General features: G+C 39.4%; 2 protein-coding genes across 7 annotated transcripts; both read right to left on the reverse strand.

The window, feature by feature from the left end:
- Window positions 1-153: 153 nt before the first annotated feature.
- Window positions 154-14,287, reverse strand: LOC135472600 (uncharacterized). 3 transcript variants are annotated; one of them, XM_064752174.1, is made up of 8 exons: window positions 14,092-14,287; window positions 13,438-13,533; window positions 9,708-9,889; window positions 8,705-8,763; window positions 7,077-7,676; window positions 6,254-6,440; window positions 5,116-5,975; window positions 154-4,796 (listed from the first exon to the last, which is right to left on the reverse strand). In XM_064752174.1, exons 1-8 carry the CDS (start codon window positions 14,215-14,217, stop codon window positions 4,582-4,584), a joined length of 2,325 nt encoding a protein of 774 aa, XP_064608244.1. In that variant the 5' UTR covers window positions 14,218-14,287; the 3' UTR covers window positions 154-4,581. The 3 variants fall into 3 exon arrangements, with proteins under 3 accessions (XP_064608244.1, XP_064608254.1, XP_064608263.1); XM_064752184.1 differs by having other exon boundaries at window positions 155-4,796; window positions 9,708-11,903; window positions 13,491-13,533; window positions 14,092-14,184; XM_064752193.1 differs by having other exon boundaries at window positions 155-4,796; window positions 9,708-11,903; window positions 14,092-14,134.
- Window positions 14,288-20,601: 6,314 nt separating this feature from the next.
- Window positions 20,602-24,029, reverse strand: LOC135461448 (transcription elongation factor, mitochondrial-like). Of its 4 annotated transcripts, XM_064738556.1 has the most exons (5): window positions 23,863-23,980; window positions 23,209-23,412; window positions 22,442-22,792; window positions 21,896-22,045; window positions 20,602-21,404 (listed from the first exon to the last, which is right to left on the reverse strand). In XM_064738556.1, exons 3-5 carry the CDS (start codon window positions 22,757-22,759, stop codon window positions 20,976-20,978), a joined length of 897 nt encoding a protein of 298 aa, XP_064594626.1. In that variant the 5' UTR covers window positions 22,760-22,792; window positions 23,209-23,412; window positions 23,863-23,980; the 3' UTR covers window positions 20,602-20,975. The 4 variants fall into 4 exon arrangements, with proteins under 4 accessions (XP_064594626.1, XP_064594622.1, XP_064594625.1 ...); XM_064738552.1 differs by lacking the exon at window positions 23,209-23,412 and having other exon boundaries at window positions 23,863-24,029; XM_064738555.1 differs by having other exon boundaries at window positions 22,442-23,391; window positions 23,863-23,983.
- Between the last annotated feature and the right edge of the window lie 1,705 nt (window positions 24,030-25,734).

The following is a 25,734-nucleotide window of genomic DNA, read 5'->3' on the forward strand; positions in this document are numbered from 1 at the left end:
GGTGTTTAGCAACACTAGTCCGTGAATTGCACTGCTATAGTCACCTATCATGACATACTCCCCAGTCACAGGATAATGACATCAGGCCAGTGAGTACTTCAACATAAAACCGTGAATGAAATATATTTATTTGATTGGTGATTTACGCCGTAGTTGTAACCCGGGTCATGGATCTAGTGGACCACTTCAATGGAAGTAAATGATCAATGCCGGCTCAAGTCTCCAGGACATGTAGGAAATACCTGCAAATAGCAATTTATTACGTTAAACAAAACCTTAGGTGAAGCATCCCGTACAGTATGTGGGCCGATCTGTGCTTGTAGGCCACTGGGTGCTACTAAAATACGGAGTTCAAGAAGCGGTCACAGACTTTCAGTTTCTTACTAACGTACATTCCTATTACAAGTCTTCACATTTAGTGTAGTACTGTATATTTTTCGCAGATAAATCTGTCAGACTCTCACAGTCAAGAATATTTTAAGCATACAACTGTGGTGAGGCATTATGGTGGGAGGAAACTGTAGAGAAGATGGAGACCCACGGCCATCCGCAGGTTGCTGCAATACCTTCCAACGTACAAGCCAGAATCAAAAGGACTTCAAGTAAAATGAATTAACATGAATTCAGTTTCCCTGCTTGTTCCAGCAATGTGGCCATTGCCTGGCACAATGTGGTACACAAGTAGAAAGAATGCAAGGCCAGGTTCAGGATCAGTAGAGTGATATACATAAAAACATGCACTTTTGGCATTTTAATTTTAAACTGTCACAATTTGCCAAATTACACCTTAATACTTTAAATATTTCTCTTCATAAAAATTTGAAGTCAAAAACAAAATTTCCTCATTAGATAGAAAAAGAATGTACCATGATCCTAACTATGGTAAACAATATCTATAATATGGTTTACACTTCATTCACTATCAATGTTCACTAACATCAACAATATAAAATTAGTAATAAAATTTTCTAAATATTTTACACATCTGCTCTATTCTTAATTTTCACCCTGTAAATTTAGTACAGGCTATCAGAGCTACTTGCTAACTAGACATCACTGAAGATTTACACTACAGTGAAACAATGACCATCACTGTCCCCTTCCCACATTTTGTCTGGACAGAAAGCACAATGTGAACCATTATGCCATATTCGTGGAAAGCAACGGATCTTACTGTAAAGTAACGTAAACAACTCTACTGGCACCAGTGACCTGTAATCAACACCAACAAGAATATTGGAGCAAAAGGAATCCTGAAAATTCCTTGTCTGGGGCTTATGGCAGATTGAACATCAATGTTGCATCAGTAGTCACTGTGACAGGGTAGTCATTGCTGTGCCTTAACATGGCACTAGTAGTCACAGTGACAAGGTAATCATTGCTATGCCATTAACATGGCACCCATGGTCACTGTGACAGGGTAATCATCACTGTGCCTTAACATGGCACTTGTAGTCACAGTGATAGGGTAATCATGACAGAGCCTTAACATGGCACTGGTAGTCACAGTGATAGGGTAATCATTACAGAGCCTTAACATGGCACTTGTACTCACAGTGATAGGGTAATCATTACTGAGCCTTAACATGGCACTTGTAGTCACAGTGATAGGGTAATCATTACAGAGCCTTAACATGGCACTTGTACTCACAGTGATAGGGTAATCATGACAGAGCCTTAACATGGCACTTGTACTCACAGTGATAGGGTAATCATGACAGAGCCTTAACATGGCACTTGTACTCACAGTGATAGGGTAATCATGACAGAGCCTTAACATGGCACTTGTACTCACAGTGATAGGGTAATCATTACTGAGCCTTAACATGGCACTTGTACTCGCAGTGATAGGGTAATCATTACAGAGCCTTAACATGGCACTTGTACTCACAGTGATAGGGTAATCATGACAGAGCCTTAACATGGCACTGGTACTCACAGTGATAGGGTAATCATTACTGAGCCTTAACATGGCACTTGTACTCACAGTGATAGGGTAATCATTACTGAGCCTTAACATGGCACTGGTAGTCACGATGCTTGGATCATAATCATGCCTTAACACCCTACAACTTCAGTGACAGAATGCGCATCACTGTTCTTTATCTTGACACAAGTACACCTGCATTCACGAGATGAGTAATACTCTTCCTGTACATTACACAAGTCTAGTAACAGTGAATACCTACAGTGACAGGATGATCATCATAGTTCCTTATCATGACACAAGTACAGCTGCAGCCATGGAATGAGTAATACTCTGCCTGTACATTACACAAATGTAGTAAGTTTTTTTGATTTGTTTGCTAATGCATAAGAATTGAGTAGGCAGTCTCTCATTTCAAATAAGAACTGATCTCTGCTCAAGTGTGATGTTAAACCAGCACATCTCTAAAACAATGTGGTAAAATGGATTTTTTCCGGGGTCTATAAACAGGGCAGGACAATCTAAAGTACATCACAAATAAAATATTTGTACAACATTGCATGATTTTTGATAGGGTCTACTTGCCATGTATGTATATATGCATGTATTTTGGTAGTTTACTTCAAAATTCATAGTTAAATAATAAAATGTACAAAAACAAAATATCTGTAATGACACCTATGTAACACTAAAATTATGACCTACAAAAGGGTTTCTGTACAGGTTTGTCTATATACTTTGTCACACATACAAAACTATGAATGTGTTTTAAAGGAAGCCAAATGACAAGATGATAGATCCACCAATAATTAGTCTTCTCCATTTACATTAAACCACATACAGAGAGTTTTGCTTGCTTCCAGCAACTATGTCAGCTATGCTGAGCTAGAGTGTGGACGCGAGACAGACCACCATACTCTACTGCAATGCACTGTAAAGTACGCAGAATATCTTAATTTAAAACGAATGATCTACACATCACAAGTTTGCACAAAAAGACCTGTTATAACTGAAGAGATGTAAGACATCTAATCAGCAAAAAATAATTTGCTTTCTTCAAATCCTTATTAAGAGCTGCACCCTGTACACATGTATATAGACAGTATAACATACTGAATTTGGGAAGATGAAGAGCGGGTATGTAAACATATATACAGGTATACAGACAGTATAATATACCGAAATTGAGAAAATCAGAAGTGAGCATGTAAACATACATACATACAGACACTATGATATACTGAATTTGGGAAGGTGAGGAGCGGGCATGTAGACATATATACATGTATATAGACAGTATATTATACTGAATTTGGAAAAATGAGGAGCAGACATGTCAACATACATACATGCATAGAGACAGTATAATATACTGAATTTGGGAAGATGAGGAGAGGGCATGTAAACATATATACATGTATACAGACAGTATAACAAACTGAATTTGGGAAAATGAGGAGCAGGCATGTCAACATATATACATGCATATAGACAGTATAATATACTGAATTTGTGAAAATGAGGAGCAGGCATGTCAACATACATACATGCATAAAGACAGTATAATATACTGAATTTGTGAAAATGAGGAGCAGGCATGTAAACATACATACATGTATATAGACAGTATAATACACTGAATTTGGAAAAATGAGGAGCAGGCATGTCAACATACATACATGTATGAGGAGTTTGCTTACAGTATAACATACTGCAATTGTTGAGATGAGGAGCGGGCAAGTAAACATACATACATGTATATAGACAGTACAACATACTGAATCTGGGAAAATGAGGAACAGGCATGTAAACATACATACATACATGTATATAGACAGTATTATATACTGAATTTGGGAAAATGAGGAGCAGGCATGTAAACATACATACATGTATATAGACAGTATAACATACTGAATTTGGGAAAATGAGGAGCAGGCATGTCAACATATATACATATATATTGACAGTATAACATACTGGATTTGGGAAGATGAGGAGCCGGCATGTAAACATACATACATGTATATGGACAATATAATATACCGAAATTGAGAAAATGAGGAGCAGGCATGTCAACATACATACATGTATATTAACCCTCAAAAAGCTGCCATTTCTTCTCAGAGCACACCTTCAATTCTCTCTGTGTTATCAGCTTAAGACCAGTATGGAACATAGAGCCCATTTACATATACCGTGGACCTCCTACCCTTTGATTCAGATTCCTTTCATTAAGAAGCCTGAGGCTCTTTTGTGGAAATTACAAGATATAGTAACTCGGCTCCACCCTTTTCCTATAACGTGAAATCTTTGCAAAACACCATCTGACTTACATTCAGAGCATGTGTATTTAATGTCCTATTAAATCTTTGATGATCTTGGCCAAAAATTCTTTATAGGGTATAATCCAATACTATCAGGAAAACTTGGGTATATTCATAATGGATGATATTTTCTTTTTGTGGCAAATATAAAAGATAGGAATATAAAAGAAACTATAAAACACTGAGAGAAAAAAATGTTCAGTAAAAGCCCAATAAAACTTTTTGGATGGCGTGTCAGGTTGTGCCAATGAAGTATCTTTTTCATGCTGGCCAGAAACGTCAACTTCTGTACTGATGCAGGTGAAGTGATGTCCACTGTAAGGAGGGCTATCTTGGATTCTTCCTTGGCCTACCGTGGTGACGTTTTTCTTTACTTGTAGAAGGCATTTCCCCATCCTCCACAAATTTCACCCCCACAAAGCTGCCTCCACCCTCTGGTCTGACAAGACTTGTCATTGGTTCCTCATCACTATCATGGCAGGCAGGATAACTTCTGGATAAACCACTTTGCTTCAGACAGTTTGGTTGATGATGCTTGCTGACTAAAACGAACAAAGGCACTCATTAACAAATATGACCTGATATAAGTACATGTTCCACACTTGCTATCTCCTATAAAATGAAAGCAGGAACGTCCACCAGACCTATCAAGCCTCATCAAGATTACAATTAACACTGGAGAGACAGCAAATTAACCACATCATACTACTCAGGGAAGAGGATCTTTTCCTTGACAATCAGCTGAAATTTCTTCTACTATCTTAACCAAATTAGTGAAACAATTAGTTTAGGCCACTTTGATCTGAGATTCGATACATTGAAAATCTTAAAATTCTCATGTCTGTACTACCAGATACTTACCACTGCAATTTGTGAATGCTTTGTTTGAAGCCTTTAAGAGAATGGTGGTCACACTGCGCACTTCAGGGTTAACCGTGCTGAAACATTCAAGATTCTTCTCACAGTTACTGGCTATCTCATTCAGTTCATTCAGTAGATTGAAAACGCTGACATTTGCGACATCCACGAACGCATAGCGAAGTGAGTCAGCATTCACCAAGAATCTTTTCAACACGCGTAGTAAGTATTCAGAGGGCTGCACAACATTTTGATCTAAAGAGACAACACAGACGACCAGCACCTCTGGGTTGCTAAACGCGTATATCTTCTTCATAAACTGGTACATATGGAGAGCAATGCTAGATTCCAAGTAGTCTGGAGAACACAGAATCTCTCTCTCTAGTGGGAGGATTTTAAGTTGGACAGGTTCTGATATGTTAGCCACAGACCACCACGTTAACTTCCTCATCTCTTCTTGAGCATCTAAAGGACTGAGTGAGACAGACCTCTGTCTGATCCGTTTAGCCATCTTGTCAGGCCATAGGGGATAAAAGACCCGTGTGGAATTGTCTCCCCTGTCCAGAGCCTTGGTTGGAGAGAAGACATTGATAAGCTCTTCAGTTCCCTCCATGCTGGAATGGATTAGTAAAACCAGTACACAATCGTCGTCCAGAGGTAACAGCTCACCTACAGTACAGCCTCTTTTCTTCTTCACCTTCTTTAGATTATCATAAACCATTTTGTACATGCCCTGGTCCAGCTTACAGCGAAAACCATCACCCAACTTATCCTGAAGGGCCTGGATGTTGCGGAACTTCTCCTGTACACCTTGAGACTGAGGGCAGATCAGTAACCGTTCCATTTTCTGTACCTCACCATTCCTGACAAATAGAATTACAATATCAATCATGGGTTGTGGTAAAAATCAAAATTTGATTAGAAAGTTCATACCTTGTCCGTCTAGAAATTTCATACTTTGTTTTAAGAAGCTAATTCCCATGGTGCTGCTTGCCTTGGTAGTTTATATGTGCAAGCAGGTTTACCAAGAGGTAAAAAACCAGAAAATCACATACATGTAGTGACTTCAACGGTCTCACATAACACTTCAATATTGTGTCACAATGTCAGTGTGAAGCAGAAAATGATAAGAAAAACCTACACAAGACTTTCAGTCAACTCCGACATAAAGTGGATCATATAAAGTGATTTCAGCCCATGTTTCTTCACAACCTTGTGCCACAGGTAGATGGAATGTTTGCTGATATAATAGCGCTTCTGTATCAAGCTCACTAACTCATCCTGCTTGTCTGTGGAGATTTCTAGGTTTCCCACAATACACAGGGCCACTACAACATCAAAACAGAAATGTGAACTTTGATGGACCTGCCCGAACTCAGGACATTTTGATCAACAACAGTTTATTAACAAGTTAGTCGATATTTCTTACTGTGGCACTACCATAATTCATTTTTTCTAAGAGAGAGCTTGTGGTAAATGAGAATTAAGAGAACTACCAGGTAAACAAAATATCAATGAAATGTAACAGTTCAGTTTTGAATTGACAACCAGAGGACATATCCAGTGTACAGTGTTTGTGTTGCACTATAGCTTTCATTAGTCATGCTTAAAGAATACCTCCAAAATGAAATTTTTTTCACAAAAATTCCTGAGCATGATTTTCTTTGGTTTAGAAACATAATCTTAGTTTTACAGTTCCCTTTCTGTATCCTTTAATGCCCTTCTGGTAAAATTTATGTTGTGCACTAAGCTTAATGCCTTATGAAGCCAAGTAGAAGGGCACCACAGGTCCAAGCTAACCGCACTGACCATCCCTGTCAGTGGGAAGGTCTGCCAGTAACCTGCAGAAGGTCATGGGTTTCCCTGGGCTCTGCTCGGTTTCCTCACACCAATCAAATAAATAAATCTTTTCAGTACTTCTATATACCTATCTTAAGGCTTTTTACAGAGAGAGTATGGTTTACCTGTGTCTGCTACTATATCAGTGACCTTCTCAGTGAGGTTCACGTTCCTCAACTGAGAGGGCAGGCGTGGTGGGATGTCCGGTGTGGAGTGACCATTAGAAGTGCTGCAGGAAGACGCTTCGGACACACTCGAGGAAGCCGGGGAGGCACGCCCTAAATGACTGTCAACAGCTGTCACTCTGACCACAGGTAAATTCTTTCGCATCAGCTTGACATCTACCTTGGATCTGTCCACAGCGAAGCTTTTGTCCACATCTGATGAACCATCACTTTCTGACTGCTTAGCTTTACTCGATTTCTTCAAACGTTTCAATGGCCTGCCTGACATTTCGCACATATTTTGCCTCTTTCCTGATACAGCTGGTACCTGTGTGTTTGTATCTGTGTCCGGAAGATTGGAATCAGTGTGTTTGTTGATGTCGTCACTGTGCTCGTATCTGCTTGGTTTAGGGATGCTGGTGGCTTTAGGAGAGCTGGTTCCCAATTTGTGATAAGACACATCATTTTCATTTGTCAGGTCTGCCTCTTTGTCTTTATCGCTCCAGTCATCCAAATCTTTATCTTCGTCCTCATCACTGTCACTATCAGGGAGCATGTCATCTGAAAATGTATCATCAATGTTTCATCTCTTTATTCATATGGTTTGGGTCTAACACCAATCCAGTGCTCAAGCATATTTGACTTCCATGGCAATGTTCATCACTGGAGAAAACCAGAAGAAAACTACTACTGTGAATCTGACAGACCTCAATGGTCATTGCGATGCAAGGGCAACACTTTCAATAATCAATTAAACACTCTTTTTAATCTCATGCTTTTGATGCTACTAGCAACAGTGAATACTGTACCACAAATAACCATAATAAACATTTGGTTTTAAAAATGTAAAAGCAATGTGTAAGAAATGGCAAATAATTTGTACGTTATTACTATGACTTACTATACACACTACAGTCAAAATGGATGTAACAGATCGTGACTCTTCCCTTCTCAACGGCTAACATGTTTGACATTTTAACCTCTAGGGTGTGATGACTTTAACAAAAATTTAGATCATCCAATGTGATTTAAACCTGTGAAGTAGAATGCATTTAGAAACACTGTAACAAAGAATAAATTATAGCAATCTTTTGTCTCTTGTGATGTGATGTGATGGAGGTGATCATTTTTATTTTGAGCTCTTAAAAGACGAGTAAATGACCTCACATTTTGACCCCTGCGTCTATTCATTTATTTGATTGTCCTTTAATTCCACATTCAAAATTTATTTTTACTCATACAATGGAGACGAAATGGGAAGTGAAATGTTTGTGATTTTGGTTACTCACAATATTTCTTTGTGTGTGTCATATTGGTAGAAGGCAAGTGATCAACAACAATATTTATGTGCATTTAAGGCTCCTAAACAGTCCTACATGAGCTGCCAATAGCTTATCAATTACCAGGAAGGCAAGGAGATCAATGAAGACTGAAGATATTTGCAGATTCCCTATCTGAAGCCTAGATTTCACCAACACCTAATGTGTCTCAACATTTGAAAGGCAGGTATTTTCTCCACTTGGCCACAACAGCCTACCAATAGCTGTCTAATGAGCAATTCATATATTCAACCGAACTAGAGAACATACCTTTACATGCCTCAAGATCAGCAATGTATTTCTCCTTATGTTCTTGACAACAGAATACTCTGAAGTTACAAACAATTGCAACTTGATAGTGTGTGGATCAGAAAAACAAACATGGCACACAGATCACATAGCCTTTTTTATGATGAATTATAAATTCATTCATTGTATCATATTCATTTATTTGATTGTTGTTTAACACCATAGTAAAAAAAATTTCACTTAGACAATGGTAGTCCATGTGATGGGTGGAGAAAACCAGAGACAAGTTACTGAAGAACGTTCCCCCAACTGACATATAGAAATGCACAGCATAAGAAGTAGACCAAGCCTGGACCTATATTCTCTCTGTCCCAGCAATGGAAGGGCAATGGCCTCTAACCAACACACCATGCCCCGCTCCTGCATCCACAATGCTGACTGCTACCACTCATACAAGACTCATCGTCAATAAGTTGCCTTAAAGGATACATGAAATGCTTAGGTTTTGATCCCTCTTTAAAAAGAACTCTGTGTTGGACAAACTGAATGGGTCTGGCCGAATGGGGGTGAGGGTGTGGGGAACAGACTGAATGGGGGCTAGTGCAGGGTGTGGAGAGGGCGTTATACTGGCCCAAAGAAGCCACGCAGTGTCTCTGTACATTTCACCTTGCCCACACTGTAGCAACATGAATCACGGAGTTCCGAACAAAATCAATGACAACATAATTTCCCCAAAAATCTGACCATGGACAGAAAATATGAATAATGTAGAGGGTAATTAACATTTTTTTTGACAAAATTTTCTTCAAAAAATGTCATAGAAACATAATCTTTGTTTCAGAGTTCCTTTTCATGTAACCTTCAACCATAGATGTCATTCAAATAATTCAAAGACCATAGTGACATTGGTTGACCTTTAATGTAAGTGTTGTTCAAGGTTCACCATACATATCTCCGTTTTGCTTTCCCATATTTAACACCTGCCAATTCTACAAAATCTAGCACTTAAACCTCGCACTATCACCTGTACAATATCGCTGTCTTGTTTTTTTTCTTGTCGTTCATCACAAATCGTTTTGTGATGACTTTATGGTCCTCAGAGCCACAATAAAAGTGAAATGTCCTGGAGCATCTCCGGACAGCACATCCTGCCGTGGCTCCAGTCTTACCTAAGGGAGTCTTCTGCTTTCTGCAAACATAACATGCCTACAACAAAAAGGCAGAGTGCAGATTGCTGCCAATTTTTTACCTTGTGTAACCACTCTTTAAATAGTATTTCCTTGACATCAGGAAGATGTTCACTTTAATACTATATGTATGCTTGCAGTTTTACGTCTTACTTAACAATTTTTCAGTCATAAGACGAGGAGGATTCATTAGGTTTGTCTACGGGGCCCTGCACTGCATCTTCAAATTACCAGTTTGTCAGCAGCCCAAGAGCCCGTAACTTATCAGTTTCTCGCCAGTTACCAGTTTGTCAGCAGCCCAAGAGCCCGTAACTTATCAGTTTCTCGCCAGTTACCAGTTTGTCAACAGCCCAAGAGCCCGTAACTTATCAGTTTCTCGCCAACCCAGTTACCAGTTTCTCACCAACCCTAGAGCATTTATTTAAAGTTTCTCACCAACTCTGAAGAAGGTTACAGGGTTTGAAATACTTGGGTGCCAACTTGTCATTTGCGAGTAAAGTTTTACTCTGGCTCCTAAATTTCTTCAAGACACTCGGCGAGCTGTTCATGGACTATGGACATGGGCATTTCTAGATATTGCTTTCAGTTTGCTCAGAGATTCCTATCATTCTCCTAATGCAGGCTTCTGTTTTGTAGGCAGTAAATAAAGAAAACTTGCAGCACTACTGAACCCTCTGAGAAATCGTTCCAGTGTGATAGCCTTGAATGATGACCTAGTTAAATAATTCGCAGGGCTTGCATATACAGGCTGTTGCCATAGCGAATGGCAACCGCTGTAAATTCTCCATCCAGAGATGGCAGCAAAGCAAAAATAACTGAAACTAAACAAATGGTGGAGGAAATGATTCTGCAAATGAGCAACGGCGTATTCGTAAGGATAGGGAAAGCCCAAGCCGCAAGATATGACTGATTCGCCATTTCTCGTGTTGGCACAGTGATGAAGTTACAGCAACAACAACAACAACCCTAAGGTACAAGCACGCCGGGATGAAACAAAGGACGATGCAGACCATCCAGTGAGGAAAAAAATTAACACCTAAGCGTAGTTTTAGGAGTGGAAAAATGATAGGCCGTGGCTCATTCTCAACCGTACAAAAAACACAATGACTTCTTCACTGTGCCAAAAATATGAACAGTCTCGAAAAGGAGTCTGTAGTTTTGTTAATGGATCCAGCTCATTTAAACTGGACACGATAGTGAAACATCAGTCAAGGGACACATACAGATCTGCAGCTGCTGCTGATAAGACACAAAGATTAGCGGCTGAATCTTCTTCTACTCCTATGCATCAATTCTTGTAGAGAGTTATTTTTTTCACTGATAACTGAAGGCTCCGCTGACATTGGGGTTATTGAAGAGGAGGTAGTGTACGTCTGAGTTCTGGACAAGGACTTTAAACCGTACGTGAAGTTCTTAGCTTTTAAACATGTACAAAAAGCTGATGCACCTGGACTTGTTCGTGTAATTGTGGACACCCTGAACTGTGACATGAATTTTCCAAATTGGCAAGGGTCTCTGTAGTATGTTGCGGTGATGGTGCATCTGTTAACTTATGGAAAAACAAAGGTGTAGTATCTCTTCTAACAAAAGACCATGTTCCTCACTTAACCGGGAAGCACTGTACAGCACCGATTAGAATTGGCAGAAGACTGACTACAAAAGTAGCTGCAAAAACTGTCCCATACATGGTTACCATAGACGAAGTTTTAGTTGTGTTGTAAAAAACCTACAGTAACTCTGCGCTTATGTCGGAAGGCCTGGAAGAAACTGCTAAAGCTCTTGAAGTACCAATTGTAAAACCAGTGAATGTTACTGGGACAAGGTGGGTGCAGGACAGGGAGCAAGCTGTTGCTGCTGTCCTGCGAGACTTTCCCGTCTTGACAACACATCTGCACCAAGTGAGCATCTCTCAGTCTTCAGAGAAGGCAGCAAAGTGCAAAGGTCTCTATAAGACACTCCTCTGTCCGAAATTTATCCTACTTCTGAATGTGTTACAATTTTTCCTGATCACATGCTCCACTCTCTCTAAAGTGCTACAAAACAATGACAGTACACTTGAAAAGCTACAGACAACGCTGTCAAAAACCATGTATAAACTTGAAAAGTATGACGTCTCTAATACACTAAGAATATTGGCTGAAGTTGAAATGCAAAATGAGGAATACAAGGGAATAAAAATGGAGAAAAGCAGAGGTGAAGCCTCTGTTGACATTACAATGAATAGAGTCCAGTCTGATATCAACAAAATATTCATTTATTTATTTGATTGGTGTTTTACACAGTACTCAAGAATATTTCACTTATACGACGACGGCCAGCATTATGGTGGAAACCCACGACCTTCCGCAGGTTGCTGGCAGATCTTCCCACGTACGACCGTAAAGGAAGCCAGTGTGAGCTGGACTTGAACTCACAGCGACTGCATTGGTGAGAGACTCCGGGGTCAATACGACAAAATATTTACCATCATTCTGACCAGCATTAGGTCCAGATTTGACAGTGTCAGACAAAGTTTTAAGCAATTTCCACATATTCTCTCCAGTGGCCAGATCAGGAGTCCAGAATTGTGGAGTATGGGGGCATTCAAGCTACAGGCACTCAATGCAAAGTAGGAGAACATTCTTAAAAGGAAAGGTTATGAATGTGACAAGATGCAACTTGAATGGCACAGGATTTTACTGGATCTGACTCACACATATGTACAAAAACTGCATGAAATGACCTCCCTAAAAATGTGGCCAAAGGTCCTTAGAGACAAGGATCTGTTTAAGGATTACAGCAACATTCTGGCCTTGGTCAAAATTTATTTGGTCATCCCAATATCAGCTGAGGCAGACAGGGGCTTTTCGTGGATGAATCATGTAAAGACAGACTACAGATCTCGCCTGACTACCCCTGTCTTGTGTGATCTTATGCACATTCACGTCTCAGGACAGCATTTCCACACCTGACACCAAACCCGCTTTACTGCCATGGTGGAAAGATGGCAAACTGGGGCAAAATCGAGGACTTACTGAAAAATATGGGGCCAGTGTTTTATTGTCTCATTGTGGATGTGTAGTGCTAAATAAGAGAGAAGAATTTTTGATTGACAGTTACAAGTTGAAGAACTGATTCACTTTTTTTTTTTTTAAATTTAGGACCATCACAACAGTATTGGTTGTTTCTTTCACAATTACCAGTGGACTTATTGGTTAAACTGTTAAGGGTAATGAGTTATTAAATTCATTTCATTTATCAAGTTGCAGAATTATATGCAGAATTATAACTTGAACTGGAATGTGTGTACCATGCAAAAAGAGATGTATATAAAGTTTGTTTTTTTAAATAAACTTTTCATAAACCTCTGAAAAGTTCATAATTTATGGCTCCTCCTTTTGGTATATGGCTCCTAATAGTTTGACTTTTGGGAGCCAGTGGCCCCTGGGGCTAGGTAGAGTATTTCAACCCCTGGGTTAACATAGTAGTTTATCACCAACCCTAGAGTAGTTAACATTTCAGTTTCTCACCAACCCTACAGTAGGTTAACATTTCAGTTTATCACCAACCATAGAGTAGGTCACTTACCAGTTTCTTGCCTCGCTGAATTTCTTTAATCACATCATTTATTTTGAACCCACCAAAGTGTTTAAACTTGTACTGTGTAAGCAGAGCAGAGTATTGCTGTGAAAAAACACAGAAAATAAATATTCAAGATTGAATTACACAATCTATAAAAACCTTCTTGTGTAATTTATGGAAATTAAATAGAAACTATTCCGTGATAAACCTTTGTGGCCTTTGCTTGCTATTATACATATTCTATGAAAACAGCTCATACAGTTTGGAATCTTTATATACAGTGTATATATAGTCTTGAACTTTCAACTGCATGTTCTGCTTCCAAATTATTATGCATTAAATTTCAATTTCATAACACCATGTATACCAAATATGACAAATTAATCGAAATCATTTAAAAGTATTAAATTGTTCCTAGGTGAACACAATTTGATATATTTGTTGCTAATGATTCCAATGCACCAATTTCATATATTTTAATAGTGCATGTATAAGTCTGAGATCTCAAAATTCTCCTCTTATTTCATTTTTCGGCCCACCACAAGGGAGGCAATAACTCCTGATATTTAGCTTGAGCCACAAATCAGAGAGGAACCAGTCCGTCACATACAACCAACCTTAAGTATCGAGTGAAATGAAAATTGCTTGTTTCCCACTCACCATACATTTGTGATGTGCAGACACGATCTCCCCACTCTTACTCTCTTGCACATGTAACGGGCCACAGACCTTCTCTGCCTCCCTCCCCCGTTTACAGAAACCGCACACAACATCCTCTGTGTCCATATGGAGTTTAACGGTACGTACTTCTTTCCTCAGACTATCACCATTGCCACTCAGTTCGGCAGTGATCACTCTGGAGCTTAATAAGATTGATTTAGTGATAAGTCAAAGAAATCAGACCTGATTTTTTTTTTGAGCACATGTAGTAGGACATATTTTAATGAGATACATGTAAACTATGCCTTTTCGGACATGTTGCAAGTGGCTTCTGCATGACCATTTGGGACCTGATGTAGCCAGAGGCAAGTAGAACTATACGACACTAAGTCGACATGGCAGTCGAACTATACGACACCGAGATGGTCATGTGAGATACTGGCTTAGTATTTAGTGCTATGATTGCAGACACACATTGAGCCCCACACTGTGAGCTACACGCACTACTGGCTTTTCATGTGAGATCTGTAATATTGGAGCATAAACTGTAAACAAGAATTTGCAACTCACATGTTCTGTCTTCCCGAAAAAAACCCATACTGCACTCTAATGCACACTGCTACCCTGCATATACATCATCTTTGGGTGTATTTTGATAGCGAACAGGGTGTATTTTGATAGCGGGCAAGCTGTATCATACGTTCATGAAGGTATGACTTAACAGGCATAAAGAAGACTACACTCAGGAAAGCAAAACTGTGAGACAAGGTGCTAGAAAGTAGATTAAACAAGAAGACAAAGCAGGTAATATAGAGATAATAATGTTCTTTGGGAAATCTTAATCCCTGTAAAGCTCAGCATACATGGGAACTTAAGACCCAGTCCAACTCAACTTGGATATTGCATCGGGTCCCAAGCACAGGTCCCTATGCAAAATATCGGCATGACTCAAAATGTGGTACTCCAGTCATTAGGCGTATGCTGGTCAATCCTAAAATCAGATAGCCATCAGTGACTGGGAGCACCTCCATACACCCAGCTGACTTGAGTTGCATCTTAAGCTCTCACTACGCCAAGCTTGAACGGATCAACATTTGACTAGAACCACAGCATGTTTTAATACGACAACATCTCTGCAGTAAGTTTTGGTAAAAAGATGTGCAAGAAGAGCAAACCGATCTTAATTTATTCATTTGATTGGTGTTTCACAAAGTATTCAAGAATATTTCACTTATACTAGGACCACTACACTGATATTAAAAGAACTGAAGTAGTCTTACACTGATTGAATGTGTCTTTTGACTTTCGCAAAACTCATGATTTTAATAATGATTAGCAGTCAACAGCAGTCCGGGACTCCACAGGCTTATGTGTGCTGTCATTATCCCTCTGCTCTATTGATTTACCAAAGGTATAATGTTAATCGATTATTTCTTAGGACATACTGACTAGAGGTGTATGTTGTACAGACACCCTTGACATATTCGTCAAGGGTTGGTGACTGCATCAGCTTTTTAAATGGAGAAAGTTCTGACACTAGGTTGGGACCATCTTTGGCAAAACAAAATTTGCCAAAACCATAAACGCCGGGGCATTCTTGGATTAAGGATGCAGAGAGTTTCAAGACTAAGCCCTTTTCAGTGTGGTACTGTGATTGTTACCTGGTGCGAAAAATTCCTACTGCCCGCTAACCCTTTCCTATCCCGAACTTCCTTCACAAATTTAAAACAGTCCTTGCCCAATTTCTTAATCGAACTATAAAATCTACGATATCTGGACACCCAATAATAGTCTCATGCGGTTTTGACAGAAAAGAACGCGAGAGAGAGTTCTTCAGGAGTTCTAACATCCAAATGGAATTTTGGGTTCCTGCACCGTGACGGGGACTTGTAAAGCTGTAGTTGTCGTGTACATCACACAACTAAGAGTATAAGTCGGGTGACGTGAATAAAGTTGGCTTTTCACTCACACTTATACACTTATAGCAATCTGGGTAGCAGATCAACAAACTCATCTTTACAGCTCCCCTCTGACGACCCATCAGCTAAACGTAAACAAAATCACTGCACCTGCTGTCGTCAGTTTGCATCCTGCAATGTTTTGACGTATATTAATCAATTTAATCAAGTACTTACAAACCTTGTCACACTTGATAAATCCTTCGCCCACCGCGGGAAAAGGCGCCATCTGGCGACAAGGAGTATACATTTGGGGAATCCCCATTTAAGCATCGCCGTGTGTTTGCTGCATACAAAGCACACTTAGCTGAAGGCGTTAACCACCGTACCATTTTATTTAAAGTATATTACTGTGATGTGCTCTGGTAACTGAACAGAAACCCATTTATATAGGTATATAGGCATACAGGTTTAAATATATACAAATGGTGACCCATCTTCATTTTATCAAACCGGCCCCGACAGCGCAGTTTCTAGAGCATACGCATCGGGGGGAGGGTGGGTGGGTGGGGGGGGGGGGGGGGGGGTGGGTGGGGGGGGGGGGGGGTGGGGGTAGATCCTAGGTAAATCCTGGGTCGGGTCACACCTAAGAGCTTAAAAGAGGAAGTTATAACTTCCTCACTTGTCGTTCAGCATGAAGGGGATAGTGCAACGACTGGCTGACCCGTATCAGTATAATGGCTCGGGCGATGCAGCTTAGGCCTACTTGCCTTCGGTAAGTCATCTCAGTGAAGCAGCACTAGAAAAAAAGAGTGGTGGAAATCCGTCCATCAACAAGGAGACACATTACATACACTCTTTCATCATCATATGGCTGAAAAATCGTTAAGTACGACGTTAAACATGCGCTCACTCACTCATTTTATCAAGTCAGACACTTTCACTGAAGAGCATGCAATCATTGAAGTTGACTTTTCTCATCGCCGGCAGGACCCCTGGCCAAACAACTCTTTATCGTGTCACTTTAAAAGAAAAACAAAAAACCCCCTCCAATAAACAAACAGGCAGACAAGCAAATAAATAAATAAATAAATACTGAACTGAAAAATAAATACCAGTGGTAGCTAGTAGACCTATGGACTTAGCTTTAGGGGGATCTAATGTCGCGTTTGACATTGATTAAGTATTACCATTTTCAACTGTCACACTGTCGTCGATCCTCAAGTTCTACGCTCAGCAATAATGTCTTTGTATTGACAGTAAATCAACACAGTGCACTTGATTTGTCATCATTTTTCACTAGATGGAAGAGTGATGACAGTCGTTTTAATAGCGGATGGTTGCTTCCGATTGTCTTGACAGTATGGACACAGGCCATAGCTAGATTCACTGGTAATACGTGTAGGCATACGTGGTCATGACTTTGCCAGCTAGGTCACACGTGCTATCGTCCCTTGTTTGGGTTTAATCTGTATGCTCTGGGACTAACATATTAGCCTAGGCTATGCCGTAGTCTTTAATATTATGTCACAATATACCATGCAGTGTACTCTTGCTGAAAGTCAGATCCAATGCCTTAGGTCTTTCCATTCTTTCTCTGAGACACTTGATGGTTACAGCTTGACGTTCACATATCTGAGACAGAGTATGCCGACAGTGGGCCAGAATCGCCTTCATTAGTAAGATACACTTATGTCTTGCATAAAACATTCTTGAGGTACAACACTTATCAATAAACATGTGTACACCTGTAAATCAAATTATTATAGGCCTAAGTTATAACAAGGCATCCGTTGACCGCATCCGTATAATTAGACTAGGTCGCGTTATTTTCTATTCGCATTTCTCATCCTCTGAATTTGTAAGCCGTTCCTGAACCTACAGTTTGCAGAGCTGGTCAAGTGTTGCCAAGCTATAAAATGAACAGAAGTGGGATTTATATAGGTGTTGTCAAGGTATGAATAGAACAGATGGGAGATTTACATAGCTAGGTGTCATCAAGACATGAAATGAACTGAAGGGAGATTTACACAAATGTTGTCATCAAGGTATGAAATGAACAAACGTGGAATTTACATAGGTTTTGTCAAGGTATGAAATGAACAGAAGGGTTATTTATACAAGGATTTATACATGGCTTGTCAAGGCAGGAGACATATATCTGTTGTCAAGGTAAGGAATGAACAGAGGGAAGACTTATATGGGCGTTGTTAAGGTGTGGAATGAACAGAAGGAAGATTTGTATAGGTGTTGTCAAGGTATGATATGAAAAGAAGGAAAATTTATATACGTGTTGCCAAGGTATGAAATAAAGGGAAGAGGGATTTTTATATAGCTGTTGTCAAGGTATCCAATAAACAGAATGGAAATTTATATATAGTTGTCGTCAGGATATGTAATAAACAGAAGGGAGATTTATACACCGTAGGTGTTAAGGTATGCAATGGACAGAACGGATGCTTATACACATGTAGTTGTTAAAGTATCAAATGAACAGAATGGAGATTTATATAGCTTTTGTCAAGATATAAACTGAACAGATGTGAGATTTATACAGGTGTTGTCAAGGTATGAAATAAACAGATGGGAGAACAACTGTTATGGAGCATACATCCTGAATTACATTGAGCTTTTCTCTCCTTGCTAATGCCTTTAGTATACCTGTATAAACCTGGCCTAGTGAAGGTGAGGAAGAGGTGTGGTGATAGCTGTTTTGGGGGACACGTCCTAGATCTGCTTGACAGTAGATCTGGTACACTGGATATCTGGCCTAGTGCAGTTGTGGAACAGAAGTGATGACAGCTGTCCCTCTGTCCTGGATTCGCTTGGCAGTAGATCTGGTACGCCAGATTTCTTACAGCCGAGAAATCTTGGCAGTGACGATTTTGATATTTGAACCTGCTGTCACAGCCAACAACGCTTCCACATTTTATTTATTTATTTGATTGGTGATTTACGCCGTACTCAAGAATATTTCACGTATACAATACGGCCAGCTTTATGGTTGGAGGAAACCGGGCAGAGCTCTGGGGAAACCCACGGCCATCCGCACGTTCCTGGCAAACCTTCCCACGTACGGCCGTAGAGGAAGCCTAGCATGAGCTGGTCTTGAACTCACAGCGACTGCACTGGTGGGAGGCTCCTGGGTCATTAGGCTGCGCTAACGCGCTCGCTTCCACATTTTAACATCGATGCAGCTTTAAGTCTGCATGCGCTGAAAAAAAATCGGCGGCGTATATTTAACTGTTAAAATGGAAAGCTACACTTTTTTCATGTATCTAGAATGCTCAAAGAAGAAGAAACGTTTTGATACCGATTAGCGTGCCAAAGCGGTATGCTAGTAGTGCAACACCTATCTTTATTACTTCCCCCACATGCTCACCATTGCTTACACTCGAGTTCAAGCGTTTCCGTGGGAGGAACATTCGTTCCGGCGCATGGTAAATTTGGGCTTCTTCGGTTCCTTTTATGGAAATAAACTGGTCAAACCCGACTTCGACGAGTCATCCGTTACTGCATACACAGACAAGGAATCGGACAAGACAGTATAAGCCCCTATGGCTCTCTCTGAGCTTACTTTCTGAAAGCTTCCACGTTTGAGAAGCGTCATCCGTTAAAATACGCCAGGAATGCGTTTAAATTCGTATAACATGCGTATTTGAGCCTTTTCTTCGAGTCGATCAACCCAAACAGGCTTTATGATAAAATATTCGACATTTCTGTGTAGTAACATTTAGTTAATGGGTGACATGTGTTTGTCGACTTGTATGGCTTGCGGGAGACACAGGAGAATGGGGCTATGGATTGCTCGGACGGTTGACCGTTGTCTGTAAACAAACAGCAATCTTGTTGGGGCTAACATGACTTACACTAATTCCTCAACCCTTTCGCATATGACAGAGCAACTCTCAGTACAATTTATACACATTTTAAATTTGATTTTGGAGACGAAACTACATTGGTTGGATTAGTCGGTTTCAGGGCTTCACAAAAGTATAATATTCTCAGGCTACACAGAATAATGCCTTCAGAATATGCTTGAATAAACACCTTGCAAACATGCGAAAAGATTGAAGAATTACGGTACTACTGTTTCCATAATAACAGGAACCTAGTGGAAGGCACAAGTATGCTATGAAATCTCAGGTATTTATCCTGCTTACTACTTACTTAACATTCATCTGAATTTGGAACACAAAAATTCTTAAATGAACCCAAATTATTCCAGTATGATCCTGATACTTAGCCACTTTTCTGTGAACCATACATATATACTTGTAGTTAACATACATTATATTAGATATGGCCAGTGAGGATACCGTTGACACACCGCCACTCTGTTTAGCACACTGACAATGACAACTGATACTTCTGACGCCAACACTTCGAAAAAGCTAGGTGAAATACAGCATTTGAAGTATTATACATTACACATTATATCAAGAAGTGGTTCATGGGTTCAAATTCTTCATAAAATTTTACTTTGATCCCAGCTGTAATAATGTGACAAAAAAGTTTTTTCTTGGTGTAATCAATGTTAAATTTATGAGTTTATAAATACACAACAAATTTATGTTACACATAGATAGGTTTATTTTTTGTGTATGGTAAATTGTGCCATCTCTTAAACAAAGTGGAGAAATTTAATAGACCTGTGCCACAGACAAACTTTGAATCCACTGCAAATCTAAGGCTTCTGCTTCCACATTATCAAAGTTTTATATCTTTTACTTTAATAATTATGTGCATCATTTGTAGAGCCGCTGCAGTTTGGTGGCTTCTATCATTCAGTGTACGGTCAGTTTCTGTCATATTTAATATTATTTTTCCATGAAATTTTACGGGCAAAATGATAAGGTCCACAGCATAATTAGTCAAACAAATCATTCTTTAATTTGGACATGAATTCTCTTTTGGCTGGAAATCCTAATTTTGCTGGAAAAATACCAGATCTGTGCTGCCATTAGCTATATTAAAAAGCCATTATTAATCAGTTTGATCATTTTTACACACTATGAGTTTTAAGAAGGCTATAGCCTGCAGTAGGCAGCTACTAAGTCTCTCCTGCTCAAAGCTCTCATGTCTGAAATAACTGTCTCTGAGTTTAGCCGGTATGACCACATCAGTCACTATCTCTGATTGGCCGAGTAAAATGTCTCTGACCACATGCTGGCCACTGACACGTTCTCCGCCCACTAATAAGTTAAAGTATCGACTAATCATTGTGGGCTTGATCAGATGCACTCGATGTTTTTTTGCATCAGACACGTCATTATTCAAGACAGTGATCAGCATTGTCTCTAGACACTTTAGGTTGACAATCAACGGCACAACCTTGAGACTGGGCACACGGAGCTGCTTGTTTTCCAGGGTGTACAGACTACAGCTAGGCAGAGAGCTCACAAAGTCCTGTACCTACAAGCAGAACAAAGAGATTATTAAACATTTTTACATATGTTAACAGAAACAAATGAAGACAGCCATTTTTTTCTTCTTTACCTTCATCCGCAGTCATACAACCTATTTATCTTAACATCTGTCTTATACTATTGTCGCTGCACCGGTTTTACAATCCATACTGTAGTCTTTCATATTAGAGATGTTTCAGTAGATTAGTGCTTGACTTAACACTGATACTTTTGTAAGGCTGTCTATACTCAGTAATTGAAGTCTTTCTTTATGATCCTAATGGAAACAATACAAATTTACATAAGAAAATCCATAGCAATCCATGGCAAGGACCGAAGAAAAATTGAAACAGAATTCAGATTATCTGAAAGCTTGCTCATGTGGGTGACTTTAGGTAATGTCATACAGTTTATCACTCATATCGGTAAGGTCATTTCTAGGATAATTAAAGGTCTGATATAGACAGATGTAGATGTTAGTGCTGGGGCTGGCTTTACCTGGTTCAAATAGATGACATGATCAAAGCGTGGGTATGGTTTATCAAAGAGGACAGACTGTCTCCACTGCTCCACCTCCAAGTCTCTGTTCATCTTAACCCAGCTCAGGCGATCCGCTTGAAGCTCAAGAGATATTATACTATCTACTGCCTGGTCACAAGAAGAAAAAAAGGCACCGAAAAATAAACAAATAAATAATAAGAAATTTTACTAAGTATGGATTATGAGACATGTAGTCACATGGGTACTTTGTAAGACTTATTATCTTCAGTTCAATGAATTAGCATACATATACTAATCCATCTATTCACAACCTTAGGACAGCATTTAAAAAATAAACTGTAACAGGGTATACTCTTTTTTAGTTCTGGTATCAAAATGAATCACACATGATATAAGAACAGGTGCCCAAATTCATCCAACAAAAAATACCACATCTTTTCTTAGTCATTTAGAAAACATATTTGCTCATTTATCCAATATAAATGTTTACAATTGTGTCAAAATGCTGATATAGTAGTAGTCTACAGAAGATTCTTTCCATACCTTACATTCACTCTTAGCCAGGTTAGGGTAGCACCTCACGGTCTCTACAGCTGAAAGATGCTTTAGTTTTTGTACAGCTAAAGCGTTTTTGTCTTTCAATGTGCTGCACAGTTTCTGAAGGCCAAGTATACCAATACCAGGCACTTTCAAAACAGTTGATAGATTATCAAAGTTCCCATATTTGGACCGGTAACTGACAACTGCGGACGCCTTGACTTTGTTCAATTGTTTTGTGAACATCAGTTCTGTCTCTGAGCATTTGTTGAAACAGTCCAAAATGTTTGCTTTCTCCTCATCGGTATAAGCTGCGTCCAACATTGCTTCATTCTCCTTGGCCTTACTGGTAATGAACTGCAACAAACACGTGGCATTATGCGACCACAATATATGCATTTTACTGCAATATGACAGTGGAACATCTATTTCATAGAATTATCATAAACCCTTAATTTCTAAAAAAAAAATGAGTTACATACACTTTGCTCTTAACATACCTTTTGAAACATTCTTAGTGGCTTTTATTTTCTGTTAATTTTTCAAAAGCACATAGCCAGGTATGTTTCTTGCCATTTCTTTCAAGCTGATCATGTTTAGAGCTTACAACCTGTACATCACTGTAACCAATTAAGTATTAAGAAGTCCACTGGGCTTACATATTGATACAACCTTTTATTTCATTGTGATATAAGATTATAATTAAACTTTGTTGAAAATTATTTACTTATTTATTTGATTTGTGTTTTACGCCAAACTGAAGAATATTTTACTTATACAATGTCGGCCAGCATAATGGTTGGAGGAAAACAGGCAAAGCCAGGTGTAAATCCAGGACCATCCGCAGGATGCTGGCAGAACTTTCCACATACGGCCGGGGGCGGAAGCCAGCATAAGCTGAGGTGACAATTAAACGACAGTCTAGAAGGCTATTTAGTTTTCTTCTTCTGTGGATACTGGAAAGAGTGGGGTGAAATCTGGCAAGAGCATAACAGTGCATGCATTTACTAGAGGGAAAAAAATATCAGCCTCTTTCAATTTGTTTCGTTTCAATTTAACTTTCCTAAAAATTCTGAAAAATAGGCCGAGTTTATAAATTATCCTGGAATCGTACCTTCTTTAGCTTTTGTTTTTATTTTCAAAATTTTATACTGTGACACCAGCTCACTCATCTCAATTACCTCTGTGTTAAAGGAGGGTGTAAATATGGTAGAACAGCCTATATATACATATATATATATATATAATATGTTCTAACTATTGTCACTGTCCTGTGTCCTGTTATTAATTATGCATAATTAAAGTACATAAGAACAAATTTCACCAGATCTACCATGACCAAGCAAAATCCACCAGGTGAAATCTGAAACAGAAAGCAAAACCTGACCAAGGATGACCCAAGGCTGTCAAGCATATCAGTGTCATACCCTTGTGCAGTTCCCTTGACCTCTCTTAACTCTTGACAGCAATCTTGACAAAAGCATCATTTTGTACTTTGCCTTTGATCACATGATCTCACACTCCTGTTGCACAATTTAACCAATGTCCTTCATTTCTAAATGACAGAGCTCTATGGATCCTCTCACACACATGGTCCATGTTACCGGCCCGTAAACAGATGATTTTATCTACCTTCACTAACTGAAGAGCTCCATCACAAAGTCTGCCGCCAAACTTCCGCATACTCCTGTTCTATTAAGAAATTATGTATGTATCATGACGCGACTTGTTACCATTCTGATGTCTTTAAAATACCGCTTGTAAGGCCTATAGCGGAAAGTAAAGACTAAAACAGAGTAAATTACCCCCAAGCAGAGGTATATAGACCCTACCTAGGCCTACATTTATCTAGACCTATAGCTTGGCCCTATCATAATAAATCTTTTAAATGTGATATTAAGGCCTTCTTCCATTTGATGCAAATGCGCCATTCGTAAACATTGTCATATCAAAACGCCAGTTGTACGGAGGCCTATCCTTGTAAAAATGTCACGCACTTGCAATCGAGTGATCTTCCACACCAGTATTACGTATACATATATTTAGGCCTACACTCGCCTGCCTAGCCTCACGAGATCTATAATTTTTATCGGAAGCTGCAGTATGTTTTCGCAAGGGCATATGCCACGCCGTTCCAATGTTACTATAGGTAGCTTTTTTGCGTAAATAAAAGAAGAAAAAAAGCACTGGTTGTTACTGAACGACACCTCCCTAAAAATGATTATAATATGCTCCTGTGATGCCTCCACCAGCCTCACGTCATCTCCAACGTCAGGAGATCCACAAGTTGTCCGGTATAAGGAAGGTGGAATTATAAAACTATATGGTCACAGTGACTCCTTGATGCAGGTGTCCCCAGGGTTGGGGCGGAATTATCAACCCTCCCACTGGACAACCCGATAATTAGAATGCCGCACGTTTATTACGCCGAAAGGCAGCGGAGCCGTTTTAAACCATTTTAACTCGCCGTAAACTGAAACGAATCTCGAGCAATACGTTAGTCAGAAGTGTGAAACAACGAGTGTCATTGCCACAGTCATCGTCCGCCAGCTTTACACTCTGCCACGTTAATATATCTAGTCCGAATTGTGAGCGCCAAGCACAGGAAGAAAGCGGTCAACATGCAGCTCCTTGTCAGGTAAGACTTTTCCGGCATAAAAAACACTATATATCGTAAAGGGGTAGGCCTATGTGGTAAAGTTTGTTCTCTGACGAACATAAAGTTATGGAATAATATTGTTACTTCATTGTAATTCACACTCTGGTTGATCAGATAAATATTTTAAAAAAGTTTTCGCAGAGGCGTAATATCTTGGCCTTCATACATCATGTACAGCAGCCTTTTACACCTGCACGGTTTATTTGGCCTACGAATGTGTACTAACATTTTCCCTCCCGTATATGAAAATTTCACATGCTATTTTTTATGCAAAGGTGAATGCAGCATACATGAATACAACGTTATACAATGGATGGTTCTTGGACAGGGTATATTTTATTGTGAGAACAAAGTTCTGCTTTTTACAAAAGTTATTCATTTATGGCATTTAACATATATGTATATCTATGGACCAAAAATGGTCTAAGGATGGCTTATATTTATACTGATGCGCGGAGACCGCTGCCATCCTTAGGTTGGAAGATTTACCGCAATATACTAGTATTTAGGTACCTTAAGATCGATCGCTGCATACACGATACACAACACCTAAAATCATATTAATACATGGCGAGTCGGCAGGCTTTGCAACCAATAATTCTGAAATTTTCATTGAAACATGAAAGTTTGTTTGTGCTAA

The sequence above is a fragment of the Liolophura sinensis genome, chromosome 1, assembly GCF_032854445.1.
Source record: "Liolophura sinensis isolate JHLJ2023 chromosome 1, CUHK_Ljap_v2, whole genome shotgun sequence".
In the NCBI taxonomy this organism is placed as follows: domain Eukaryota; kingdom Metazoa; phylum Mollusca; class Polyplacophora; order Chitonida; family Chitonidae; genus Liolophura; species Liolophura sinensis.